This window comes from Pimephales promelas, chromosome 15 (assembly GCF_988280905.1).
Source record: "Pimephales promelas chromosome 15, fPimPro1.hap1.1, whole genome shotgun sequence".
Lineage (NCBI taxonomy): Eukaryota > Metazoa > Chordata > Actinopteri > Cypriniformes > Leuciscidae > Pimephales > Pimephales promelas.
The window spans coordinates 20,923,499-20,946,225 of record NC_142783.1 but is presented as its reverse complement, the minus strand read 5'-3'; the positions used below and the strand labels follow the sequence as shown (position 1 = coordinate 20,946,225).

Here is a 22,727-nt window from a genome sequence, read left to right as displayed (position 1 = left end):
TATAATTACATATTTAGATATTAAATGTATTATATAATGATTAATAATCCTCAGTACCTCCATACTTTCTTCTGCGAGAAGCTAGCCTATGCTGGATAAATCGTAATTGCCTTTATTTACAGCGCACTGTCATGTCTACTCACAGCTGTGTCTTCTGGCCTGTAGGTAGGACCATTGGGGTTTTTAGGGGTTTCGGTGGGTCAGGCCAGATTGAGGTTGCAGTATGACTCAAAGGCTTTGTTCTGACTAGATGAAACACTTCCTGAGCCAGGTGATGCCCAGAGCAGTATCTTTTTATCAATATTTTTTTTCTCTCTCTTTTCAATTTGTTTTGAAGAGCTTTTGAATACTCCAACAAGACTGAAGAATTTCAAGAACAAGACTGAGTGAAAGCAGAATGACAGTGAAAAGCAAAAAAACAGAAATTGCTACATCTCTGCACAGCGTCACTCTCTGTGACATAAAAAACAAGTTGCTGAGAAATTGCTCAAAATTAGGAAATATTACAGTGAGTCTTTCATTGTTCTCTGTGCATTCTCTAATGCAAAAGTCTGGTTGTATTATGTACAGGTAAGGCATAAAATAAACAACAAAAAAAGATATAATAAAACATGTGATTGACCATACTGATAATAAAAGAGACAGACAGTGGCCTAAATAAATATTGATCACTATAGATGAAATATTATATAATTTATGCTGATATTATTTTTATTTTATTTCTCAGCTGCCTATACATTTGATGATCACACTCTCCTTGCTTGATCAAGAAGGCTGTGCTGAATAGATCAACTCTGCAAAAAATATAACCCCATGAATATTTGCAATGTTCATACAACATGATCAGTTTTAGAACAGGAACTATGAGATTTCCATTGCCATTGTCTTAATGCCCAGATTCCTGTTTGTGGTATTCTGCATTTTACAATGAGAAACCATGCCTATTCATCACATAATTCAATCTAGCACGAAGTAGGTTAGAAACAGGGAGGAGATGAGACATAAATCATTCTACCTCTTGATGGAATGACCTGGTTGTCCTGTTAACAATCACATTCAACCAATAAAAAAAAGATCTTATTACATGACCTCAAACTATATTGCTAAATTATCTAAATGCACTTAATGAATACAAATGATTGCAAGTGATTAAAATGATATTTAATGGGAAAAAAAAAACATGCAAAGGTGTGTTATGCACATTTAAGGTCAGAATCAGTTACCTTACTTATAATGTCAACTGTGAAAGGTGTTGGTAATTTCAGATCAATGTGTTTTAAGATCTGTGTGTGATCATTAACCTTACAGAGGATAAAACATTGGACCAAATTAATGTTTCTCATTCTTTCTAATGCTTGAAATAATTTTATAGAGACAATTAAGGACCGGGGAGTGAAGGGAAAGTAAACAAGAAGTCTCCATCATGGATCTCAATTCAGGAGGCTATTAAAAGCAGTCCAGGTGGCACCTCATGAAGTTAGCCGAGAGAATGCCAATATGTGCAGAGCTGTGATGGAGGTGGATATGACAAATATAGAATATATGAGACTATTGTGTAAAAAGCAGTGGGGGTGTGCTAAATGTGCTCAATGATTATAGCTACATAATCGGCAAAAGTTGCCAGCAAATTCAAATTTCTCACATTAAAACACATCTAATATAACACAACATACAATTAGTTATATTGAAATTCATATTTTACTGTATATGTACATGGAAAATGAACAAAAACATTTGTGCTTAATCAGATTAAGTTATTTAGGCTAATTATGCTTAAAATAAACATAAATCTGTGTTTTCTTTCAAGAAAGCCACTAAGGTCAATAAGGGTCATGTGACCCACTCCAAACTTAATCAAAGATTGAATGAAATCGCTTCAGCGTGCTTATGAATAATGCTAAATTTCATGGGACTTTCACTTTAGTAATTTATAACTATATGCTAGGCCTATGTCTTGGGCTAGTGTGGTCTGAGTCTCGCTTAAATTTTTCAGTCTGCAAATTTCTTTTATGTTTGTAAAAAAAAATGTTATGAAGTGATAAACAGAAGGCTATAGCTATAGGCTACTCGAGCAAACGTCCTTTGTGGCAGGCGAAAATGAGACATAGCCTAGGCTACTTTTTGGTTACTTTAAGTTGTTTGAAAAGCATGTAGAATGAAACTCGTTCAGTGTAGCATACTTTGCAAGACCCCAACAGTTTGTTTTGGCTTTATTTGGCTCGGCAAAAAAAATAAATAAATAAATCCTTGGCTAGGCTACCCCCCAAAACTCGCCATTCGGAAACGAGTCATTCCCTGATTATTTGACCTGGGATTCCCTCGCATTCCATGAGTCCCGTGGAGGTGAATGGTGTGATAGTGTCCAGGGAAATCTCACCGTCGCACTCAAACTGTCCGATATTGGGCAAGTGCATGTTTTTGTGATTCCGGGACACGTTCGATGTAACCGAATCCTTATCGAACGGGAGACTCGGCTCCTCTCGAGGGTTCGGCATCTGGATGGCCAGTGGCTGCGCTTCCTTCTGAAGTGTCGTGTCGTGGTGATAGGACACCAGCTCGTTACTAAAATTCACCGTCTCAACGTTTGTGCTGGGGAAAATTTTATTGCAACCCAAAATCGAGGAGAACGCCTTCCTGAAGTCCGCGTTGAACGCGTAGATGACGGGATTGAGGGAGGAATTGGCCCATCCAAACCACACGAAGATGGTGAAGGTAGTGTCACTCACGCATTGGCAGAAGGGTACCATGCAGTTGAGTACGAAAAACGGCAGCCAGCAGAACACAAAAACCCCCATAATGATCGAGAGTGTTTTTAAAACTTTGGTCTCTTTCTTGAAGGTGGTTTTCAGCGAGTTCTCGTTAGAACAGTCGTTGGAATGATGGTGGTTTTGCGCGTGCTCCACTGCCCTCTCCAAAGAGGATATTCTGCGGATCTGTGTCTGCGCAATACGGAATATCCTCGTGTACGTGGCGATCATGATGATTACGGGGATGTAGAAACTTATCAGCGAAGACGAGATGGCATATGTCCGGTTTAGGTTGGCTTTGCAGTTGTCGCTGTAGTCGGTGCCATTACCCGCTGTGCCATCCTCACCTTCGTCAGCCATGTGCCAGTTGAGCTGAACCGGGATGAAGGAGATGAGGATGGACAAGGTCCACGCCACCCCGATCATCATGAAAGCCACCCGGTGGGTCATCTTGCGCTCGTATCGGAACGGGCTCGCGATGGCCCAGTAGCGGTCCACGCTGATGATGCACAGGTTGAGGATGGACGCGGTAGAGCACATGATGTCAAAGGCTATCCAAATGCCACAAAACCGGCCGAATAGCCACGTGCCCGCCACCGCGGATATAGCCTCCCACGGCATCACCAGAACGGCCACGAAGAGATCCGAAACAGCCAGAGAAATAACGAAAAAGTTTGTTACTTTGGAGCGCAGGTGCCTGAATTTGACCACGGCGGCGCACACAAGCGTGTTGCCAAGTAGTGTGGAGATAATAAGGAGGAAGAGCACGAAACCCAGCAGAGCTCGCACGCTGTTCTGCCCGTCTCCATCCTCTTGCTCCTGCGCTCCGTGCGCGCGGTCCTGCGTGTGGTTTGTACCGTTCTCCATCTCTATGAACATGTCTGTTAATATTGCATCTCACCAAAGCTCTTCATAATGGCCAGTTACCTTGTTTTAGGATATTGGTTAGGAATGACCAGTCCGATATCCAGCTCTGTCCCATGTTGGAAAGTTGGGAAATCTGCGTCCGTTCCCGGGTGATAAGCGCGCGGAATGACCCACATTCATGCGCTGGTGCGTCTCGCTCGAGAAGTTCTCGCTTTGTGATTGGTTTATGTCCACACCGCTGACTCTGTGTGATTCACACAAACATTCATTCCTCCGAATGACTTGCCAAAACCTGAAATATCATTTTACGAGTTCTACAGAAATTACGGAAAGATAAACAATAATAGTACTTTCCAAACGATAATGACAAATGGTATCAACGGATAAATTAATCATATTATTATTAAAGATGCAAAGTTCTGCATGCTGTTGAATTATCAAAACCTACCTCGGATCGATTTAGTGATAGCCTAACTTTTGGGAGTCAGATGTAATTGGTTGAAGCGATTTAAAAGGCACAGTGATTGATTGATTGTTTGTTTTTGCTAAACATATAGGCTAATTAAGGTGATAACTGAATTCAAACATTTCATTTAATTAAAATAGGCCTATGCTAATGTCAATAACTTTCCGAATCCTTTTACATATTCTATTCAAAATTATTTGCAGTAGGCCTACAAGAGTCAAGAATAGTTAGGCCTACTTGTTTAAACAAGTTTTTAAAAAGTCTGAAAAAATGCGTTTGCTGTCTTGAGAACAGTGTTTGAGTAGGAGCTCCGTGCGTCGAGCTCCATCTCTTGGTTTTAAGTTTCCTATGCAGTCTATTCTCTGTGGAACATCTTTTTATTCACATGTCAAACATGTTACTGGATACTGCAATATTTATTTGCAATTCTCCACATTATTTTTTGTTGTTGTTCGTGTGGCAACCAGTGTGAACACATAATCTGTTTTATAAAGTGTGCCTTTACTCATGATTTCAATTGTCCTAGTGTTTAAGGGATGAAAGGGAACACGTTTATGTCAATGCATTTGGCTAAAACGAATGCATCCTAATGAATATCTGGCATTTATATACCCAGAAAATAACACCCTGCTTTTTAATTTATGAATGCATGCATTGAGACATGGCCCAAGTCTACTACATTCTCTTACATGAATTCAAAGAGTGAAATAATTTTTTTTTTTTTTTTTTTTTTTTGCACACAAGAAAGCGTACACAAGGTCTTTATGGAATTTAAATAACAATGCACGACTATAGTGTCAAAATACATGAGTTAATTTGGGGGAAATCCTGTAACTTTCAAAAACAAACCTGTTTAAGAAAAGCTGTGGAATACTGGAAATTTATCTCAAATGAGTGAAATCCCAAACATTAGCCTATTATTTATAAAAAAATATATAAAATAGCATACTGCTGATGTTTTAGATGTTTTTAATAGGTTATTTGTTACAAAGGGGTCGAATACAGTGTGCATTGCCGTCCTCTATGATAGATAGATAGATAGATAGATAGATAGATAGATAGATAGATAGATAGATAGATAGATAGATAGATAGATAGATAGATAGATAGAAAAAAAAACAAGTTGATGCTTTTTACGCTGGCTCAGATGAAATATTTTTTGTGTTGAATGCGTAGGTGGAATGTAGATTGTCCTGCAGTTACTCCAAGTGTCCGGTGGATGTCGTGTTAACTCCTGGAAATCCCACTTCCAACCTTTTGCTTGGGAGAGACACGCCGACACACCACATTCAAAATGGCCTCTATCAGCAACTGCGCTGGACGTGGATCAAAATGTGGATAAACAACACCCAACCGTGGTTTTACTTTTTGTCCGTAACGCTTAAAGTTTGGGAGGCGCAATGTCATGAATGTACTGGACTGGCAGAATCGGTAAGATACATAAGATGAGAGCTAGTTTTGCAGACAGCCCAGCCGAACCGGGGCGCCGCCGCTGCAGCAGGGCTTCATCTGCCTTTCTGAACCACCGACACCTCCAGTGAGATGGAAAGAGTGGAAGATGCTGATGAGCCAGGACTCACACCGTCCATCGATGTCAACGACAACCGGGAGGAGTATAAAGCACGCGTTTGCGTTTCATCCTCCGAAAGAGCAGGGCAGGGCTCTGTTTACAATTCGGCATACGCTAATCCGGGCAGTGCTGGACTGCCGACTAACATTATATCCTCGGTGGTGGTAAGGTGCAGGGCCGGAGTATTAAACGGGTTTCCCGAAGAGCTGGAGGTGCATATGGTGTGTCCGGATGGAGAAGAGGGGAGAAAACTTTCCAGCTCGAATGAGCCCGAGTGCGTAGAAAAACCCGACAATGGTTATTTAAATTCCCAGCTGAGGTCTGCAGTGTCATTTATGGGTAAAAGCTCGTCGGATATGAAGATGCCTAATGGAGATGTTACCCATGAACACATGGATCACGGTCATACTCCTTTAAGGTGTTTGGATTATGCACCAGCAGAAGGCTTCAACAGGAAGGTGTCTGCTTCAGACAGAGGTGTGAAAGTGGGCAATGGGGGCTTGTTGATTGTGAACAGTTATGACACCCTCTCTCAAGTCCCCTTTGGTGGCCTTTCTGCTCCAGAAAGCCATGTCTTTGTTCATCAAAGCGGCAGTGTCTCCTCCACTGGGAAGTCATGTGAAAGGATCAATCGAGGCAGCACTGAAAGCTCGGAGGAGGCCCGGCCCTGTGACCCAGATCCTGCTGACACCCTCTCCGAGCTCAGTGCCAAGCTGTCCTTGTCACCCCTGGCAGAAAACACCAGTGATTACACAGAGACAGACCCGAGCCCAGAGGAGGATTTTAGTGACGCGGGCCCCCCTCTAAGGCCCCGGAGCCTCCAGACTAATGCCAGTCACACAGTCTCCCTCAGCTGTGATGCCACTCCTCTTAGCCCCGTGGATGATGGGTACTTTGGAGCAGAGGGTGGTGTGGACGAATGTCTCGGCTCTGGCGGTCGAAGGCAGAGTGCTCCAGATAGGGTAGCCGCTGACCCCGATCCCTCATCTGACCAGACGCTTGGCACTAAGAGACATGGCATTGCTGAGTTCTTGACCAGGTAGACGGCAGAACGTGCTGACAAGTCTCTCCATTATCTCTAAACCTCTTTTTGTCTTTTTTAATTAATTTTTTTACAGCTGCTACATTTAGATGACTACAAACAGTTCCAGCTTTCTATTTCCTTTTTCCTTGCTTAATTTAAAGGGCAGGATCATATCAGTTATTGGTTGATTTTAGTGAGGGGCTAAATTTATTTGATCACAAAGAACAAAATAAAACGTAATGTGATATAGTATTAGAATTAAAAATAGCTGTTTTCTATTTTAATATATATTTTTTTAAATTTGTGATGGCAAAGCTGAATTTTCAGCATCATTACTCTGGTCTTCTGTGACAACATGATCCATCAGAAATCAATCTAATATGCTGATTCAGTGCTCAAAAGTAAGTAAACTATTATACAAATTGTTTTCAGGATTATTTGATAAATAGTCAAATAAAGAACAGTTCTCAAATGAACAGCATTTATTTGAAATGGCAAAGCTTTTTGTAACATTCTGGATGTCATTACTGTTACTTTTAAACAATGTGATGCACCCTTGGTGAACAAAAGTAGCCAAATACTTTATTTTAAAAATGACATCAGGTTTTTAGAACAGCAGTCTATTCACTGTTTGATATAGGAACTTTAAAAAAAAAATCTTCTAGTGCAAATCTATAGATACATATAATTCTTTAAAAGAGCTACTTTATCATTTTACTACTAGCTAAATCTCATACGCTGCTATATTGTCTTGTGATGCTTACTTAAGCATTCCAGTATTGATTTGACATTGGATGGAACTATAGATTTTAGTTGTTTTACATTCTATTTATGAATTGATTTTAGCCAAAAATATTTTAAAAAGTACTATTTATTCTTTTGACCCACAACAATAAAATTGTCAACTCAGCATTGATGCATCTTTATGTAAATATTTTGTTATATGCTTTATTTGAAGCATCTGTGAGGACGATGTGTATTGTTTCAGAGCAGAAGTCACACTGTTGCACGCATGATCAGGTAATGAGTGACAGGCTTTGATTACCACTCACCTGTGGCTTCTCCGTTCATTGACATGCTTCGTCGCAGAAGGTCTGAGGTGTGCTGTTTTACTTTGAACACAATTTCTTGCTTTATTTTTCAGATGTTTAATCGAGAGAAGGCGCTTTGCTTTATCAAAGTCAAATCCAATACATTTTGTCATCTTAGTCTTGCATGGATTTCAAACACTGCATCAGAGTCGTCAGCCTGCATATCTGACTTGCATCTGCTCCATTTCCATTATGTTTTGGTTGAAATTTAAGTGCCTTAAAGTCCTCTTCCCAGGAGATTTGGTCTCTACAAAGAACTAGAATGCCTTTGCTCTGGAAAAAAATACTCTCACCCACACACACACACACACACACACACTCTCACTGAGGAATTTTAATGTCAGCTTTTATGAGTTGGGCTTCATGGCGTTCTGCTGCCTTGACCTTGTTTCTGCTCACATTGTGTCTTCAGTTCCCTATTTTGTTGGAACAAACTTCTCTTTTCCCACTGTACCATACCATATCATCCTTTGTCACACTTTCTCTCTTTGTCTGTCTCCCTCTCTATTGTGTCTGTCATCCTATTAGTCTCTTCCAGGACAGTATTGACCTGCCTCAGTGGCTTTATGATGTAATTAAAACGGCATTAGATCGATTGTCCCTTTAGAAAGTGTGCTCATAGATTTAATGAGCTCATCTCCACAGCAGGGCCTGCTCGTATGTGTGTTTGTATAAAGGGCACCTGTGACTGGCTCAGGGCTTTATTTGCAGGATGCTGGTTGCAGCTACATCACGCGCATTAAAACCTGAGACCTGCTCTGCTGAGTTGTTTAAGCTCTTAATTCCTATATAGCCATAGTCTGAACTTAATGAGTTTTTGAATATGAATGATTGTCATGTTTTGGCCTCTTTATATCACAGAATATGAAGGCTTAACTCTTTAGGGATTTTCTGACAAACTTATGTGGCATATGTTTTCGAATATTCACTCTTTTGATCTCTCTTCTTATTGGTCTATCTTCAAAGGAGTTTGTTTTCCTGGAAGCCCAAGGACTCAAGAGCCGCAGCATCCCAAAGTTCTCCAGGATGGAAGCTGTTTGGGAAAATTCCACTGCGGGACAACCCTCCGAGAGACTCTAGAACCATCCAGGAGGTAAGAGAGGCGGTTTAAGGGAATGGCATTTTCAAAAATGAGAATTCTTTATTCATTTACTCAGCCTCATGTTATTTCAAACCTGTCTGATTTTCTGTTCTGAGGAAATTATTAGTCTTTTTTTTTTTTTTAAGTATCGGTATCAATATTTTTTGTGCTTATTTCCTACTATTTTCACTCAAAGACCACTTGTGCCATCTTCTAATGCTCACTTGAGATAATATCTAACACACAAGTAATTGTAATACAACTGTATAATGTAATATCAAAATTCAAAACTAGTATAATGAACATTATAGTGTTATGATGCCTAAATTCACTTTTATGACTTTAAGTGAGAAATAGATTTATAGAGAAATTTTGTATTTATTCAATCAAAATACAGCAATAAAAAATTGTTTTCTATTTTGTTTCTATTTTAAATATATTAATTGATTCCATTAATGGCAAAATTGCATTTTCAGCATCATTACTCCAGTCTTCAGTGTCACCTGATCCATCAGAAATCAGTCTAATATGTTGATTTAAAAAGTATGTTTATTTGAATATATATATATATATATATAATGAATAATTTACATAATTTTCAGTTTTTGGTGGACTCTTCCTTGAACAGTTTATAACCCAATAAACAGCACCTCTGTTTCTGTGACTAAAAATGCTGAAGTTGATCTTATTTGTGCTGAGAAAAGGTAGCAAGGTACAGTGGTATTATCAGAAGAGAGAGGGAGAGTGAAGGCAAAAGAGCCAGGGGGAGGAAGAGAAACAGAGAAAGATAGTGTCCATGAAATAAATATGGATCGAAATTGCTGTTGGAAGCTGTCTGTTATTTTGTGGGTCTGCCAGGAGAGACAAGTGTGTGTGCAGCAGGCCTGGTATTTGTGTGTGTGTGTGTGTGTGTGTACAGCTGTCTTTACTCTTCCCCTTCAGTAAGCGATGACTGAGCCTGTGTTGTTCAACTCTTGATTTGTGCTCAATTCACCCTCTGCAGGTGTCTCTCTGTATTCCAGTGAGAGAGAGATCTCTGATTAAACTCACACACTGAGCCTTGTCTCTTGTGTGATCTTACAAAGCCTATCTTTAATTTCAGATCCTTGTTTCCTTAAATTAATATTGGTACTTTCTTGTTTCAAAAGTATGTAATAGCTGAGCATTTTATGTTAATAGAATTGTGTATGGTTGTTATAGCCTTTAACTTTTTTAAATCAAGGTCATGTAATGTCTTCCACTGCCATGGCCACATAAAAAAATAAAAAAGCTAATAAAGCATATAAAGCTAGTAATATTTCACACATGGCTTCATTCCAGCATTTATACAAGTTAATCGAACTACAGTTGGCCTCTGTATTTAATACCTCAATTATTCAAATATGTGTTGTCATGTATACTCGGACAGTAGCTTGACTTTGGCAAAATCAACGGTAACTCGATAATAACTGCACATGTAAACGTGTTATTTCTCTGGCTGACCTTGTATCAGAGTCATGCTGGGCAGCTGTTGCCTTTTAGGTTTGAGTCAGAAATCTGTGTCACTCACTGACTCATAAATGTTTCAGTTATAATATGGTTTTAACATTAAGGGCCTTTGGGCCCTTTACTCATAGCATGTGGTTATCTCATGACGGAATTCTTCTCCCCTTCACGCCTCCTCTGGATACATGTGCCAGCTGAGAAATTGTAGACACAGATCTGCTGTAATCTCATAATGACTTCTCTTCTTTCCTTTAAAAAAAAAAAAGGACTACGAGTCCAGGGCGGGACATGCCACAGGACCATCCTCTCACCCTCAGCCAATGAAACGCAAGAATCTGGAGTTTGAGCCTTTGTCCACGACCGCTCTCATTTTGGAAGACAGACCTGCGTAAGTTTGAAACATACTACATTCCCATAATGCAGTACTTCAAGCTTCCATTTAATAAAATATTTACCTAAATTCCCTTGCCACTGATGGTAAAACACAAACGTCACACCAAATAAGTCTGAAGAGCAGGGGGGTTTTATTACAAAGTTCAAATGCATGTAGCAGAAAGTATGTGATGTGTGTATTTGGTAATTATAAAAAAAAGCTTTCTATATAGTTAATTATTGTGAGTCTCAGTTAGCCATATTTAGGCAAATTTCATACTGGAGTAAAAAGAATAGTTTCATCTGGTTGGAACTTGGGAGCTTGTGAACTGAAATTAGCTGGAATGTATATGTGTGTGTATATATATATATAGTACTGCGCAGAAGTCTTAGGCACACTAGTATTTTCGCCTCAAAGAAATGGTTTTAAGCCAGTTATTTATATATTTTGTTGTAGTGTCTCAGTAGGAAATATCAGTTTACATTTCCAGACATTAATTGTGCCATTAATTGTAATAATCCAGTGAAATTTGGATTCTGACAACAGCCAATGCTCCACACGGAGGTCGGATCTCACCATCATCGAGTGCATCTGAAATTATATGAAGAAACAGAAAAAACAGAGACTAAGACCAGAAGAACTGCGGCAACGTTTCCAAAGACGCTTGAAAAAACCTGCAAAACTAAAAACTATGTGCAATACCTGGACAAAAGCTGTTTTAACCGTAAAGGGTACAAAACACCTATTGATTTGATTTAGTTAACTGTTAGCTTTGCAGGCAGGCAGGCACTACCTTCGAGACTTTGCCGCAGTTCTTCTGGTCTTAGTCTCTGTTTTTTCTGTTTCTTCATGTAATTTCAGATGCACTCGATGATGTTGAGATCCGACCTCCGTGTGGAGCATTGGCTGTTGTCAGAATCCTTGTGCATTCAGAAATTTCACTGGATTATTACAGTTAATGGCACAATTAATGTCTGGAAATGTAAACTGATATTTCCTACTGAGACAGTACAACAAAATATATAAATAACTGGCTAAAAACCATTTCTTTGAGGCGAAAATACTAGTGTGCCTAAGACTTCTGCACATTACTGTATATATTGTAGGTATGCATGTAAGTATATATATATGTGTGTGTGTATGTGTATACAGTATGTATGTGTGTGTGTATATGTATTGGTTTGTATATATTGATATTCATACATACATACACACATACACAGAAGTTTGTGATCAGCAAGGATGCCTTACATTGATCAAAGAACTTTTACATTGTTACAAAAAAAATTTCTATTTATCAAAGAATCTTGAAAAAATGTTATCATCCTGGTTTTCACAAAAATATTAAGCAGCACAAATGTCTTAAACATTAATGGTAATACATTTTCTTTGAGCACCAAATCAGCATATTAGAATGATTTCTGAAGGATCATGTGAAGGCGGTTATGTCTATGCAGCTTCAAGGACTACTTGTATTTTTTAGAAACCTGCCAGCTAAATCTGAAGAGGAATCTCAGAGACACCGGCAGGAATACAGTGAGATGGTTGCAGGGGCCAAGAGAAGGGGTGAGTGATGTGCGTGTCTGTGTGCAGACGCCCATTGGGGTGTGTTTGCAGTAGTAATGACTGTTGGCCATGTGCACTTTAGCACTTCACTCATACAGCTGCCCCTCTCACACAAACACAAATTGTTGTTGCATTAATGTTGATGCTACCTATTCTCAGGCAGACGAACACTTTCTCTTTTACTTAGAGATGAAAGAGGCATTGAAGAAAAAACGACAAATGAAGGACCGATACCGACAGGAGGAGAACATTGCTAATGCCATGGTAATCTGGAACACAGAAGTCCTGCCGAATTGGGAAAGCATGTAAGTCGCTTATCAATGTCCAGTATGTGGATTTGTCTTTTAATGTCTTCTAATGATGTACTCTGTTGTCATGGCGAAGGCGTAACACACGACGTGTACGTGACCTCTGGTGGCAGGGCGTCCCGCCTAGCGTCCGCGGGAAAGTCTGGAGCCTCGCTATCGGGAATGAGCTCAACATCACCCCAGGTAACCATGGCAACTGCTGCACTCCTCACATTTGGTTAGTCTTGATCATCTGTGGACGTCTGGCTCTGCGTAACATCAATCTGACACAAACAAACACAGATTGTGTCCAGATGAGCTGTGTTAAAAACAAAGCAGCTGCTGCTTTTGTCACATCAATTGTGCTTGTGTGTTTTAGAACTGTATGAGATCTTCCTGTCCAGAGCCAAAGAGAAGTGGCGGAGCTTCAATGAGACGAGTTCAGTAAATGAAAATGAAGGTCTGTGTTTGTTGACACTATCAAGTCAAGTCACCTTTATTTATTTAGTGCTTTATACAATACAGAGTTTTTCAAAGCAGCTTTACAGGAAAATGATGATTCAATGATGCAAACAGAATTTAATTTTGCTGTAAAGCAGTTCTGAAAAGACATTAGTAAACAGTCATTATTCAATTATTGTTATTTGGTTCAATAATGTCATCATCCTTCTCAGTTCAGTTCTCATCCGATAGTGTCAGTGCTGTCAAATCAATAACATTGCCGAATATTAAAACACTCTGATAGTGACTATTTTTACCCTTCACTAACCTGTCTGCAAACTAAACTACTTCAAATGACATAAATAAACAATCTTATACTTCAAAGTGGAGCCAGATTGAGGTGAATAGTGTTTTGTTCACATTGTCATTGTTCCATTAACAATTTCTTGCATCACATGAAATCATAAAGTAGATAACTTGACTGCTGTGACTTGGGTGATACAATGAATATTTACAACAACATATTCATGATCGTTTTTTCTGTAATCTAAGCGAATATTGTGAAGAGTCATTGGAAAAGATTTGCTTTCATTCTTGTCTCATGATTTGCAAGTATGACAACAATAAGACAAAGATAATTTAATGCGCATCTCTGATTTAATTTTTAGTAGCACAAATAGAATTGGTGAGATACAAACTTTTCAGTGCTATAGTCAACCAATCAAAACTCTAATCCAATTATTCATTTGCATCATCACTCAAAATTCATTATGCGTATTAAAATGTTTTAATAAAGGATAAAGGTTCAAAAGTTAGATTTTTTTTAAAAAGAAAGTAAGTTTAATCATCAAGGATGCATTCAATTGATCAAAAGTGACAGTAGGGACATTTTTAGTGATACAAAGGATTTCCATTTCAAATAAATGCTGTTCTTTCTATTCATCAAAGAATCTTGAAAAAAAGTGGAATGGTTTCCCCAAACATATTAAGCAGCACAACTGTTGTCAACATTGATGATAATATGAAATGTTTCTTGAGCACCAAATAAGCAAATTACAATTATTTCTGATGGATGACACTGAAGACCATCATAGGAAAAAATAAAATTTTCAAATACATTAAAATAGAAAACTGTTCTTTTAAATTGTATTTTACAATATTACCTTTTTTTTATCAAATACTATAAATAAAGGCATGTTGAGCATAAACATTTTTTTAACGGTAGTGCATGTAGCTACATATAGCTTTTACTGATTTTTTTGTTGCTAAATCTTACTTAACCACTGTGGCTATTTAGTTTTTTTTTTTTTTGTTTTTTTTTTTACATTTATTCATTACGTTTGAATTTATTCTAAAGTGGTAAATAACATCATTTTAGGCCATTTCAGAGCAAATCCATAAAGATTGAATTTTGTTCAATAGCTGAAAAATCTTGATTTTGAGCTCTGTCAACCAGCTCTAGTCTGACTGATGACTTCATCTGATTTTAATTGATTAGATTATGGCGTGACACTGGCAGACAGAGAATCCAGTCTGGATTTAATCAAGCTTGATATTTCCAGAACTTTTCCCTCTCTCTACATTTTCCAGAAGGTAAGAACATGTGTATAGGCTCGACATTGTTTTGGGGGGGGTGGTTTGTCTGTTTTTTGTTGTTTCCAATTTGACTTGTTTGTGCCTTTCTTTTCATCAGGGTGGACCATATCATGACATATTGCACAGTCTGTTGGGGGCATACACCTGTTATAGACCTGATGTAGGCTATGTAAGTAGTAGGTCATTTCAACCATCCTAGTTCAGGGATGTCCTTCACGGAGAGCTTGACGTGTTTGTGGCATGTTTCAGGTTCAGGGGATGTCTTTCATTGCTGCTGTTCTCATTCTGAATTTGGAGGAAGCCGATGCCTTCATTGCCTTTGCCAACCTCCTTAACAAACCATGCCAGATGGCCTTCTTCAGAGTGGACCATGACCTGGTAAATACATGCACTCTCTCTTCATCTAACTTTATTGGTGGTAGACTTGCTACAGCACCTACATTTGCTTTTAAAATAGAGGGAGTGTTGTGGCTGCGTTTTCAATCAGCATTTATTCCGAACATCTGTTGACCCATTTATAGAGATTTCATTTGCCAGACAAACTCTCGAGTAGAAGCCAAGAACTCCCAAAAGTTGTTATCTGCTGACGAACATTCCTTTTATCTTACACGCTTATTGCTGTGCTTTTAATCATGTTTGCGTTTAAAATGGAGTCGGCTTTGCACTGAAATGATACTTTGTTTTCTTCCCAAGATGCTGAAGTATTTTGCAGCCTTTGAGGTGTTTTTTGAAGAGAACCTTCCCAAACTATTCCAGCACTTTCAGAACAACAGCTTGACGCCTGACTTTTACCTCATAGACTGGTAAATCTGCTCTTAAAATCTCTCTTCCTGCTGTGCTTGTGGTTCCTCTCTGTGTTTCTTTTCTTTGTTTTGAAGTCAGAGAGGAGAGAAAGATTGAGTAGTTTTCCTACAGCAACTCTTTATCGCCCCCTTAGGGCTCCTTAAAGAAGATCACTTACACCTTACACCTGAGTGCAAAAATATGGGGAAGTAAGGAATATGGGATCTCAATATCTCAGCTCTGGAAGGGTCTAGAGCCTCCATTTTTGCACTCAGGTGTAAGTCCCATGGCCCTCTATCAGAATCCAGAGTTTCAAGAAGATCAGAGAAACTCAAAATTTCGAAAAATTTCCAAAAAAAACCCGACAGTGGTACCCCTTTCGTTTTTTTTTTTGGTGCAAAAAAATAAGTTTCTCCAATCTTCTTGAAACTACGGATTCTGATAGAGGGCCATGGGACTTACACCTGAGTGCAAAAATGGAGGCTCTAGACCCTTCCAGAGCTGAGATATTTAGATATATAATAATGGCATAAATGCTACGTGGGATCTCAATATCTCAGCTCTGGAAGGGTCTAGAGCCTCCATTTTTGCACTCAGGTGTAAGTCCCATGGCCCTCTTTCAGAATCCAGACTTTCAAGAAGATCAGAGAAACTCAAAATTTCGACCCCCCCCCAAAAAAACGACAGCGTTACCCCTTTCGTTTTTTTTTTGGTGCAAAAAAATAAGTTTCTCCAATCTTCTTGAAACTCTGGATTCTGATAGAGGGCCATGGGACTTACACCTGAGTGCAAAAATGGAGGCTCTAGACCCTTCCAGAGCTGAGATATTGAGATCCCACGTAACATTTATGCTAGGGATGAGCGAGTACAGCATTATCTGTATCTGTATCTGTATAACCATATGAATTATCTGTATCTGTACTCGGACTGGGCGGGGCCTAAACCCGGAAGTGGGTCGGGTAGTCTTGAAATGGGCGGGGCTTTAACCGGTATGTTATTTTAAGCATGCAATTGATATGGGTTGATCAGAAATTGTTATATTTATTGCTGATAAGAAAACTATTTACATGACAGCATCAGCATTGAGCTTCAGATCAATGGTTTTGATCACGATAACAACGAACTACAGAACAAGTTTTGCAACAATGAATACAACACATGTGGTTGCAAATATGAAGTAAAATGTAACGAACAAGAGTTTTCATCTCAACTAGGGCTGGGTGATATGGACCAATAGTCATATCCCAATATATTTAGGCTGAATTTCAATATACAAAATATATCCCGATATTTTTTCTGCAAAGTGAGAGCAAATGTTCAGTCAAAGCCAAATATGACATGTCACAAGTAGTTTTATTGAAACATGAACATTTGCAAAATCAAATGAATAAATAATTAACAGGTTTCTTCACCTTAGGGCTGCATGATTATGACAAAAATCTTAATTGCAGATTATTCCCTTGGAATTGTAATTGTGATTTATTAATTGGTTTATATATTTTGTCAATACAACGTTGGTATGAGCCATTACATTCATTTAAAAAATATAAAAAATAACACAAAGAAAAATAGGGGCATTAAGGGGTTAATATAGACATGACAGTTACCTTGGTGAATAGACAATACTGTTAATGAAACATTGAAACTGCTCCTGGTGAATAGAATTAAAATCATACCTGCTTTGTTTTTATTTCGTGTTATTTACAACGCAACAGTGTTGCATGCTCATTGTTTCTTTTGCACTTTATATACAGTGAGGCGATCCAGCGCGTGCCGCCGCATTTGCGCGTGCAATTGAGTGTGCGCTACGACTAACGTTACAGTATAACGGCTGACAGGACAAAGTCCGTTTTGCTGAGGTGAAAGACTTTATTTCATGTTATAACATAACATGCTTTAATCAAGCACGCAAAGTGGAAAAGGAGTGACTGGGGCGCGGGGAGCAGTGCAGAGAGCTCTGGGTCAGCACTAAGCAGCTTGCTTGGAGCAAGGCGTGCAGCGCAAACTCTAATTACATATCACATTTAAAATATATATTCTTTATATTGATATATCGCTCAGCCCTAATTTCAACATTACTTTTTTTTTTCTTTTTTTTCTTCTTTTTTTTTATCCGAGCACAGATATTGACTCGTATTACTTGTATAATATTTGTACTCGACAAAAGTGCTTTATCCGTACCGGATACTCGTTTCAGCCGAGTATCCGGCTCAACTCTAATTTATGCCATTATAAATATCTCAATATCTCAGCTCTGGAAGGGTCTAGAGCCTCCATTTTTGCACTCAGCTGTAAGTCCCATGGCCCTCTTTCAGAATCCAGACTTTCAAGAAGATCAGAGAAACTCAAAATTTCGACCCAAAAAAAAAAAAACGACAGTGTTACCCCTTTCGGTTTTTTTTTTTGGTGCAAAAAAATAAGTTTCTCCAATCTTCTTGAAACTCTGGATTCTGATAGAGGGCCATGGGACTTACACCTGAGTGCAAAAATGGAGACTCTAGACCCTTCCAGAGCTGAGATATTGAGATCCCACGTAGCATTTATTCCATTATAAAAATAGTGGGTTCGTGGACGGTGGAATTATGGGATGGCGCTTGGTGCTACGGACTCAGGGGCCCAAGCTGAGTGCACTAAAAAAGTTTTTTATCATGAAAGAAACTTTAATTAAAATGTCCAAAAAACACACTACCCAAATCCCCATTCAATACAGTATGTTCTCTCATGTGAGGTGAAAGTCATTCATATTCCCTCATGCAAAGGAAGCCCTAGTCAAGTTTATGGCGGCGAAGTCAATTTAATAGGGTTGGGAGCTAAGAACCAGAAACAAATAACGCAACCAGTGCAGTCTCATTCCCAAACGATTGACACTCTTTCCTACATGAATTATTCTTTTTAGCACACCTAACACTAAGTTCTCCCACTTAGAAATCATGGAGGGGTCTGAAATTGTCATTGTAGGTGCATGTCTACTGTAAGAGACATAATCTAAAAAAATAAAAAAAAACAGAAATCACAATATATGATATTTTAACTATTTATTTGTATGATACAGCTGCAAAAAAGTATTTGAACACCTGTCTATCAGCTAGAATTCTGACCCTCAAAGACCTGTTATGCTGCGTCCCAATTCGCTTACTTATACTACGCCCTAAAAGTATGTACTCTTTTTGTGAGGAAAAAGTACATACTTTTGAGTGTGTAGCAAAAGAGTAGGCAAGCTTTGGGACATACTATCACGTCATCTTTAACGGACAGCTCTGTCTCGTGCTCCGTGCATCCTGTCACCGTAAACTGCCCTGTCAATCATCTTGTCACAGTTAAAATTCTCCATTCTATCTAATTTTATTTCCTACCGTTTCGGAGAGCACGTTCATCTGCCAGTTGTGGGTCTTTCATGCTCTCCTCGTGTTTGCAATTTGAATATGATGCATTTAAAACGTAATGGCTAAACGTGTCTTTACAAAAGTTCACAATGCTGCTGCAAATGCAATATAATGTGGACAACATTGAATAAATTCATTTTCGTCAGGTTAGATACTGATAATTAATCACTGAAAGCACTTAATCTAAACCTCTCTACACAACCGCGTGGACTCGCGCGTCCTCCGTATTGACTTCGAGTCTGTAGTTTTTTAACACTTTTTACTCGTGTTTGTAGTTCTAGCCGAATCCTCGTCCAACGCGCAATGGTTTGTGGGCAATATCAGCCGTTAGAGTGTGCATCGATCTACACTTCGGATTCTGACCGGAAAAAGTAGACCATCCGGGTATCTTTGAAACACTCATTTCGACATACTACGATTTGGGACGTACTAATTCTATTTTCGAATACTATTTAGGACGGATAGTATGCGAATTGGGACGCAGGGTATGTCTTCTTTTAAAATCTCCACCTCCACTCCATTTATTATCCTAAATTAGATGCACCTGTTATGGTAAATGGTAAATTGACTGCATTTATATAGCGCTTTCATAGACCTAATGGTCACCAAAGCGCTTTACATTTGCCTCACATTCACCCATTCACTCACTCATTCATACACCGACGGCGGTGGCTGACTGATCTCTGATCTGACTTTGCACCACTCCTGCAAACAGTGCTACTGTGGCGCTCTTACCATTTTTATCTCTGTCATGCTCCCAGGATCTTCACTCTGTACAGTAAGTCATTACCGCTGGATGTGGCATGTCGCGTTTGGGATGTGTTTTGCCGAGATGGAGAGGAGGCATTATTTCGGACAGGTCTGGGAATTCTGAGGCTGTACCAGGATGTTCTACTGCAGATGGATTTCATCCATAGTGCACAGTTCCTTTCTCGGCTGCCTGAAAACACTCCTGCACACACACTCTTCTCCTGCATCGCTAACACACAGATGATCAGTAACAACCGCCGGTGGAACCAGGTGAGAAATAAATGCAGTGGTGGGAATTACATTTTTGGAATCAAATTGCCTACTGTTTTGACTTGACAAGTATAATTTCACAACTAGCATTTTATGTGTCCTAAATAAGCACAATTCAATAATATTCCACACTAATCCACAATTTTTGGATCATTTAAAAAAAGTAAAAAATGATATTTTCTGTGATTTTCTTCACACATCGTGTGCACTTTGTTTGGACTGTATTCTAGATTAACTTTGATAGGGCAAAATTACATTTAAGTGCCCCATTATGCTTTTTCGTATATGTCCTTTTTATGTAGTGTATAATATTGCTCTTTGTGAATGTAAAAGGTCTGCAAAGTTTCAAAAATCAGTCCATGACAACTAAAGTTATTGACTCCTTAAAGAGAGAATCAGTTCTGAACTGCCCAAAATGAGTCATCAGTAAATCCAGCCTTATTTCCTTTATGAACCTACATAGGCTGACATTATGCAAATATGTTACAAACCTATGGTCTTCATTGGCTGCCTGTGATCAACATCTACTTTGACCTGCCATCAAACACTGTAGTTTTTTGCTAAGACTGGAAGATTAGATTTAAGATGGGAGATTTTAAGATTGGATTTGATTTAAGAGCATTATATATATATATATATATATATTTGTTTTATGCTCTTTTTTATGCTTTTTATGCTCTATATATGATTTTTTTGCTCTTAAATCAAATCCACTTTGCACACTGTGTATAAAGCCCAGAGGAAGCCTCTGGAGGTAAAATTTAGATATAGCAATTGGCATTTTGTTTCCAAAAGTACTAAGTGGTAGACCAATCCGACTGGGACTAAGCAATCGGAATGAAGTGGTTTCCTTTATTGAACCATTTCAGACAATAGAAAAGAAAAGTTCATGCTCCATTTTTTTTGTCCTTGGAAGTTAACCTAATAAAAATGAATAAAAGAGGGCTTCCTCACTTTCTTCTGCAGGTTTTCTCCACTCTAATGAAAAATGGACTCAAAGAAACTGAAAAAAGCAGCAGCAACAACAGCCCTGCCTTAAGAAGCTAACAGCTGACTCTCTCCTAGAGGAAGTTATATTTCTGAGACTTGTCATAGATGGCGGTCATCACTCTGCACTTTGACCTCTGCAGTGTGCCTGATGAGGACCTGAATGTCTGAGGGGACAGCTCAGGCTCAGCCCTGATGTGCTGACTGTCCCGTTTGAAGAATCTCATAATGGACCTGTGTCCTGTTGAAGGGAACATGTCTTAACTTGCGCTTGTGAGCGTGTCCGTGCATACGTTTGTGTAAGAATGAGCCTGAGAATAAGAGCAATGCGAGTCAGGTGACCATATAATGTGCCAACTTTGTCAATGTTACGTTTGTAATGGTGTGACTATAAGAAAACAAACTAATCAGAAGTGTTTACACACACACACACACACAGGTCAGCGCCACATTATTTGAACACTCCCTTTCGAAGTGAAGTAAACCAGCGGTGAGACACACATGAGCCTGCTGTAGCCTTTTATTAGCACATACCAAATCTGTCATTAATGTGTTTGTTCGGCTGTTTCTCTCTGTTTATCTGAATTCAGCCTGTTTGCTAACATATATGCCTCCGACAGCAGCATTGAGCCATTGAACTCTGTACATCCTCAGTATGTCCCAAAAACAGACCTCTACAGGAAAAAAAAACAGTATCTACAGGTGCTGACATATATTAGCACTCCAGATTTGATGCTTCACTTATAAAAAAATAATCAGCTATAGTAATTTAAATACAATGTTTTAGCACACACTTATATAACAGATGTACACACACTAACCAACCAACCAACCAGCAGCAAACAAGAGATTAACTTTCAACGTCTGCACCTTCTACTACACTCCAAATTAATGAGCCTTGACATTTCCACGTTGTTTTTTTTCTTTCAGTTATTTAATGTCCTTTTTTTTGTTCGTTTGTTTTTTATTTAAGAATAATTTCTCTTGCTTTTTTTGTTTTTTAAATCTTCCTCACTGATGTACAGGTTTCTTACATAACAGTTGTTAATATAAATTTCTGGTGTGAGGGCTCTAGTGTAGATGTGGAAAAATCGCAGTATTGGAGACCTGCTGTCTTCCTGTCTTCATTTCTTTTTAACATTTAGAGCATCTTGTGAAATGTGATGTTACATAAAAGTTTGCTAGAAGGTGCAAACCAAAACGTGGGCTCATGTCTTTGAGGAGTGCCATTTGCAAACCATTGGAAAATGTATTTTAAGATTTGCTACTTGATGAGAAGTGTATGGTTCATTGTCTTCAAAATCCTTGTTTTTAAGCATTAAATTTAATGAAATACCTGCTAAAGAAAAGGTGAATTCTCCTGTTAGCTTTGCACAGAATCCCGATGTGTTTTGCTGTGTAAATGCTACACGAGTATATTTTTATGTCTTGCGTCTTTTGCAGTCTCGCATTCAACAGTGTTCAAGTGTGGTGATTAGGGTTGGGTATCGTTTGAATTTGAACGTTTCTGATTCCGATTGCGATTCCTTGTTTCGATTCCGGTTCCTAACGATTCTCGATTTCGATTCTTTTAAGAGGCAGGGTCAAAAAAGTTTAGCTAACCTTGCTAACCAATGGCCTTTCTGAAGGAAATAATCCTTTCTGAAGGAAATACTCCTTCTGTAAAAATACTCCTTTTGTCACAAATTTTGCATTTTGCCAAGATTTCGTTATTTTTAGAAAAGTGAAGCCACACTTTGGATCGCCGACGTAAGGTAATCATGTTCGACTCACGTGGTTATGCCAACACTTCCGGTAGACGCTTCTTCATTGGTGTTGTTCAGCGGTTTCTTCTTCCACTCAGCGGACTGTGAATATCGAAACTAGGATTCGAAATTTTAACTTTTGAACGATTCCGGGAAAAACGAAAAGTTAGTCTCGGTTCCAATCGATACTCGATTCTCGATACCCAACCCTAGTG

At 38.8% G+C, this 22,727-nt stretch overlaps 2 protein-coding genes across 2 annotated transcripts; one reads left to right on the top strand and one right to left on the bottom strand.

Moving 5' to 3' along the window:
* Positions 1 to 1,687: 1,687 nt before the first annotated feature.
* Positions 1,688 to 3,719, bottom strand: LOC120469091 (dopamine receptor D1.S). Its single transcript, XM_039657852.2, has one exon. The coding sequence runs from the start codon at positions 3,624 to 3,626 to the stop codon at positions 2,289 to 2,291; it is 1,338 nt and encodes a 445-aa protein (XP_039513786.2). The 5' UTR covers positions 3,627 to 3,719; the 3' UTR covers positions 1,688 to 2,288.
* Positions 3,720 to 5,359: 1,640 nt separating this feature from the next.
* Positions 5,360 to 20,963, top strand: tbc1d12a (TBC1 domain family, member 12a). Its single transcript, XM_089120337.1, has 13 exons — positions 5,360 to 6,689; positions 8,732 to 8,858; positions 10,598 to 10,719; positions 12,188 to 12,270; positions 12,458 to 12,575; positions 12,655 to 12,761; positions 12,937 to 13,017; positions 14,497 to 14,591; positions 14,692 to 14,763; positions 14,844 to 14,972; positions 15,288 to 15,397; positions 19,522 to 19,780; positions 20,747 to 20,963. Exons 1-13 carry the CDS (start codon positions 5,623 to 5,625, stop codon positions 20,825 to 20,827), a joined length of 2,451 nt encoding a protein of 816 aa, XP_088976463.1. The 5' UTR covers positions 5,360 to 5,622; the 3' UTR covers positions 20,828 to 20,963.
* Positions 20,964 to 22,727: the final 1,764 nt, after the last annotated feature.

Excerpts from the sequence above, each read along its gene's own strand:
- LOC120469091 (XM_039657852.2), bottom strand. The coding sequence starts at position 3,626 with ATGTTCATAGAGATGGAGAACGGTACAAACCACACGCAGGACCGCGCG.
- tbc1d12a (XM_089120337.1), top strand. The coding sequence starts at position 5,623 with ATGGAAAGAGTGGAAGATGCTGATGAGCCAGGACTCACACCGTCCATC. Across the intron at positions 6,690-8,731 it reads ATTGCTGAGTTCTTGACCAG|GAGTTTGTTTTCCTGGAAGC; the intron begins GTAGACGGCAGA and ends CTATCTTCAAAG. Across the intron at positions 12,576-12,654 it reads CTGCCGAATTGGGAAAGCAT|GCGTAACACACGACGTGTAC; the intron begins GTAAGTCGCTTA and ends GTCATGGCGAAG.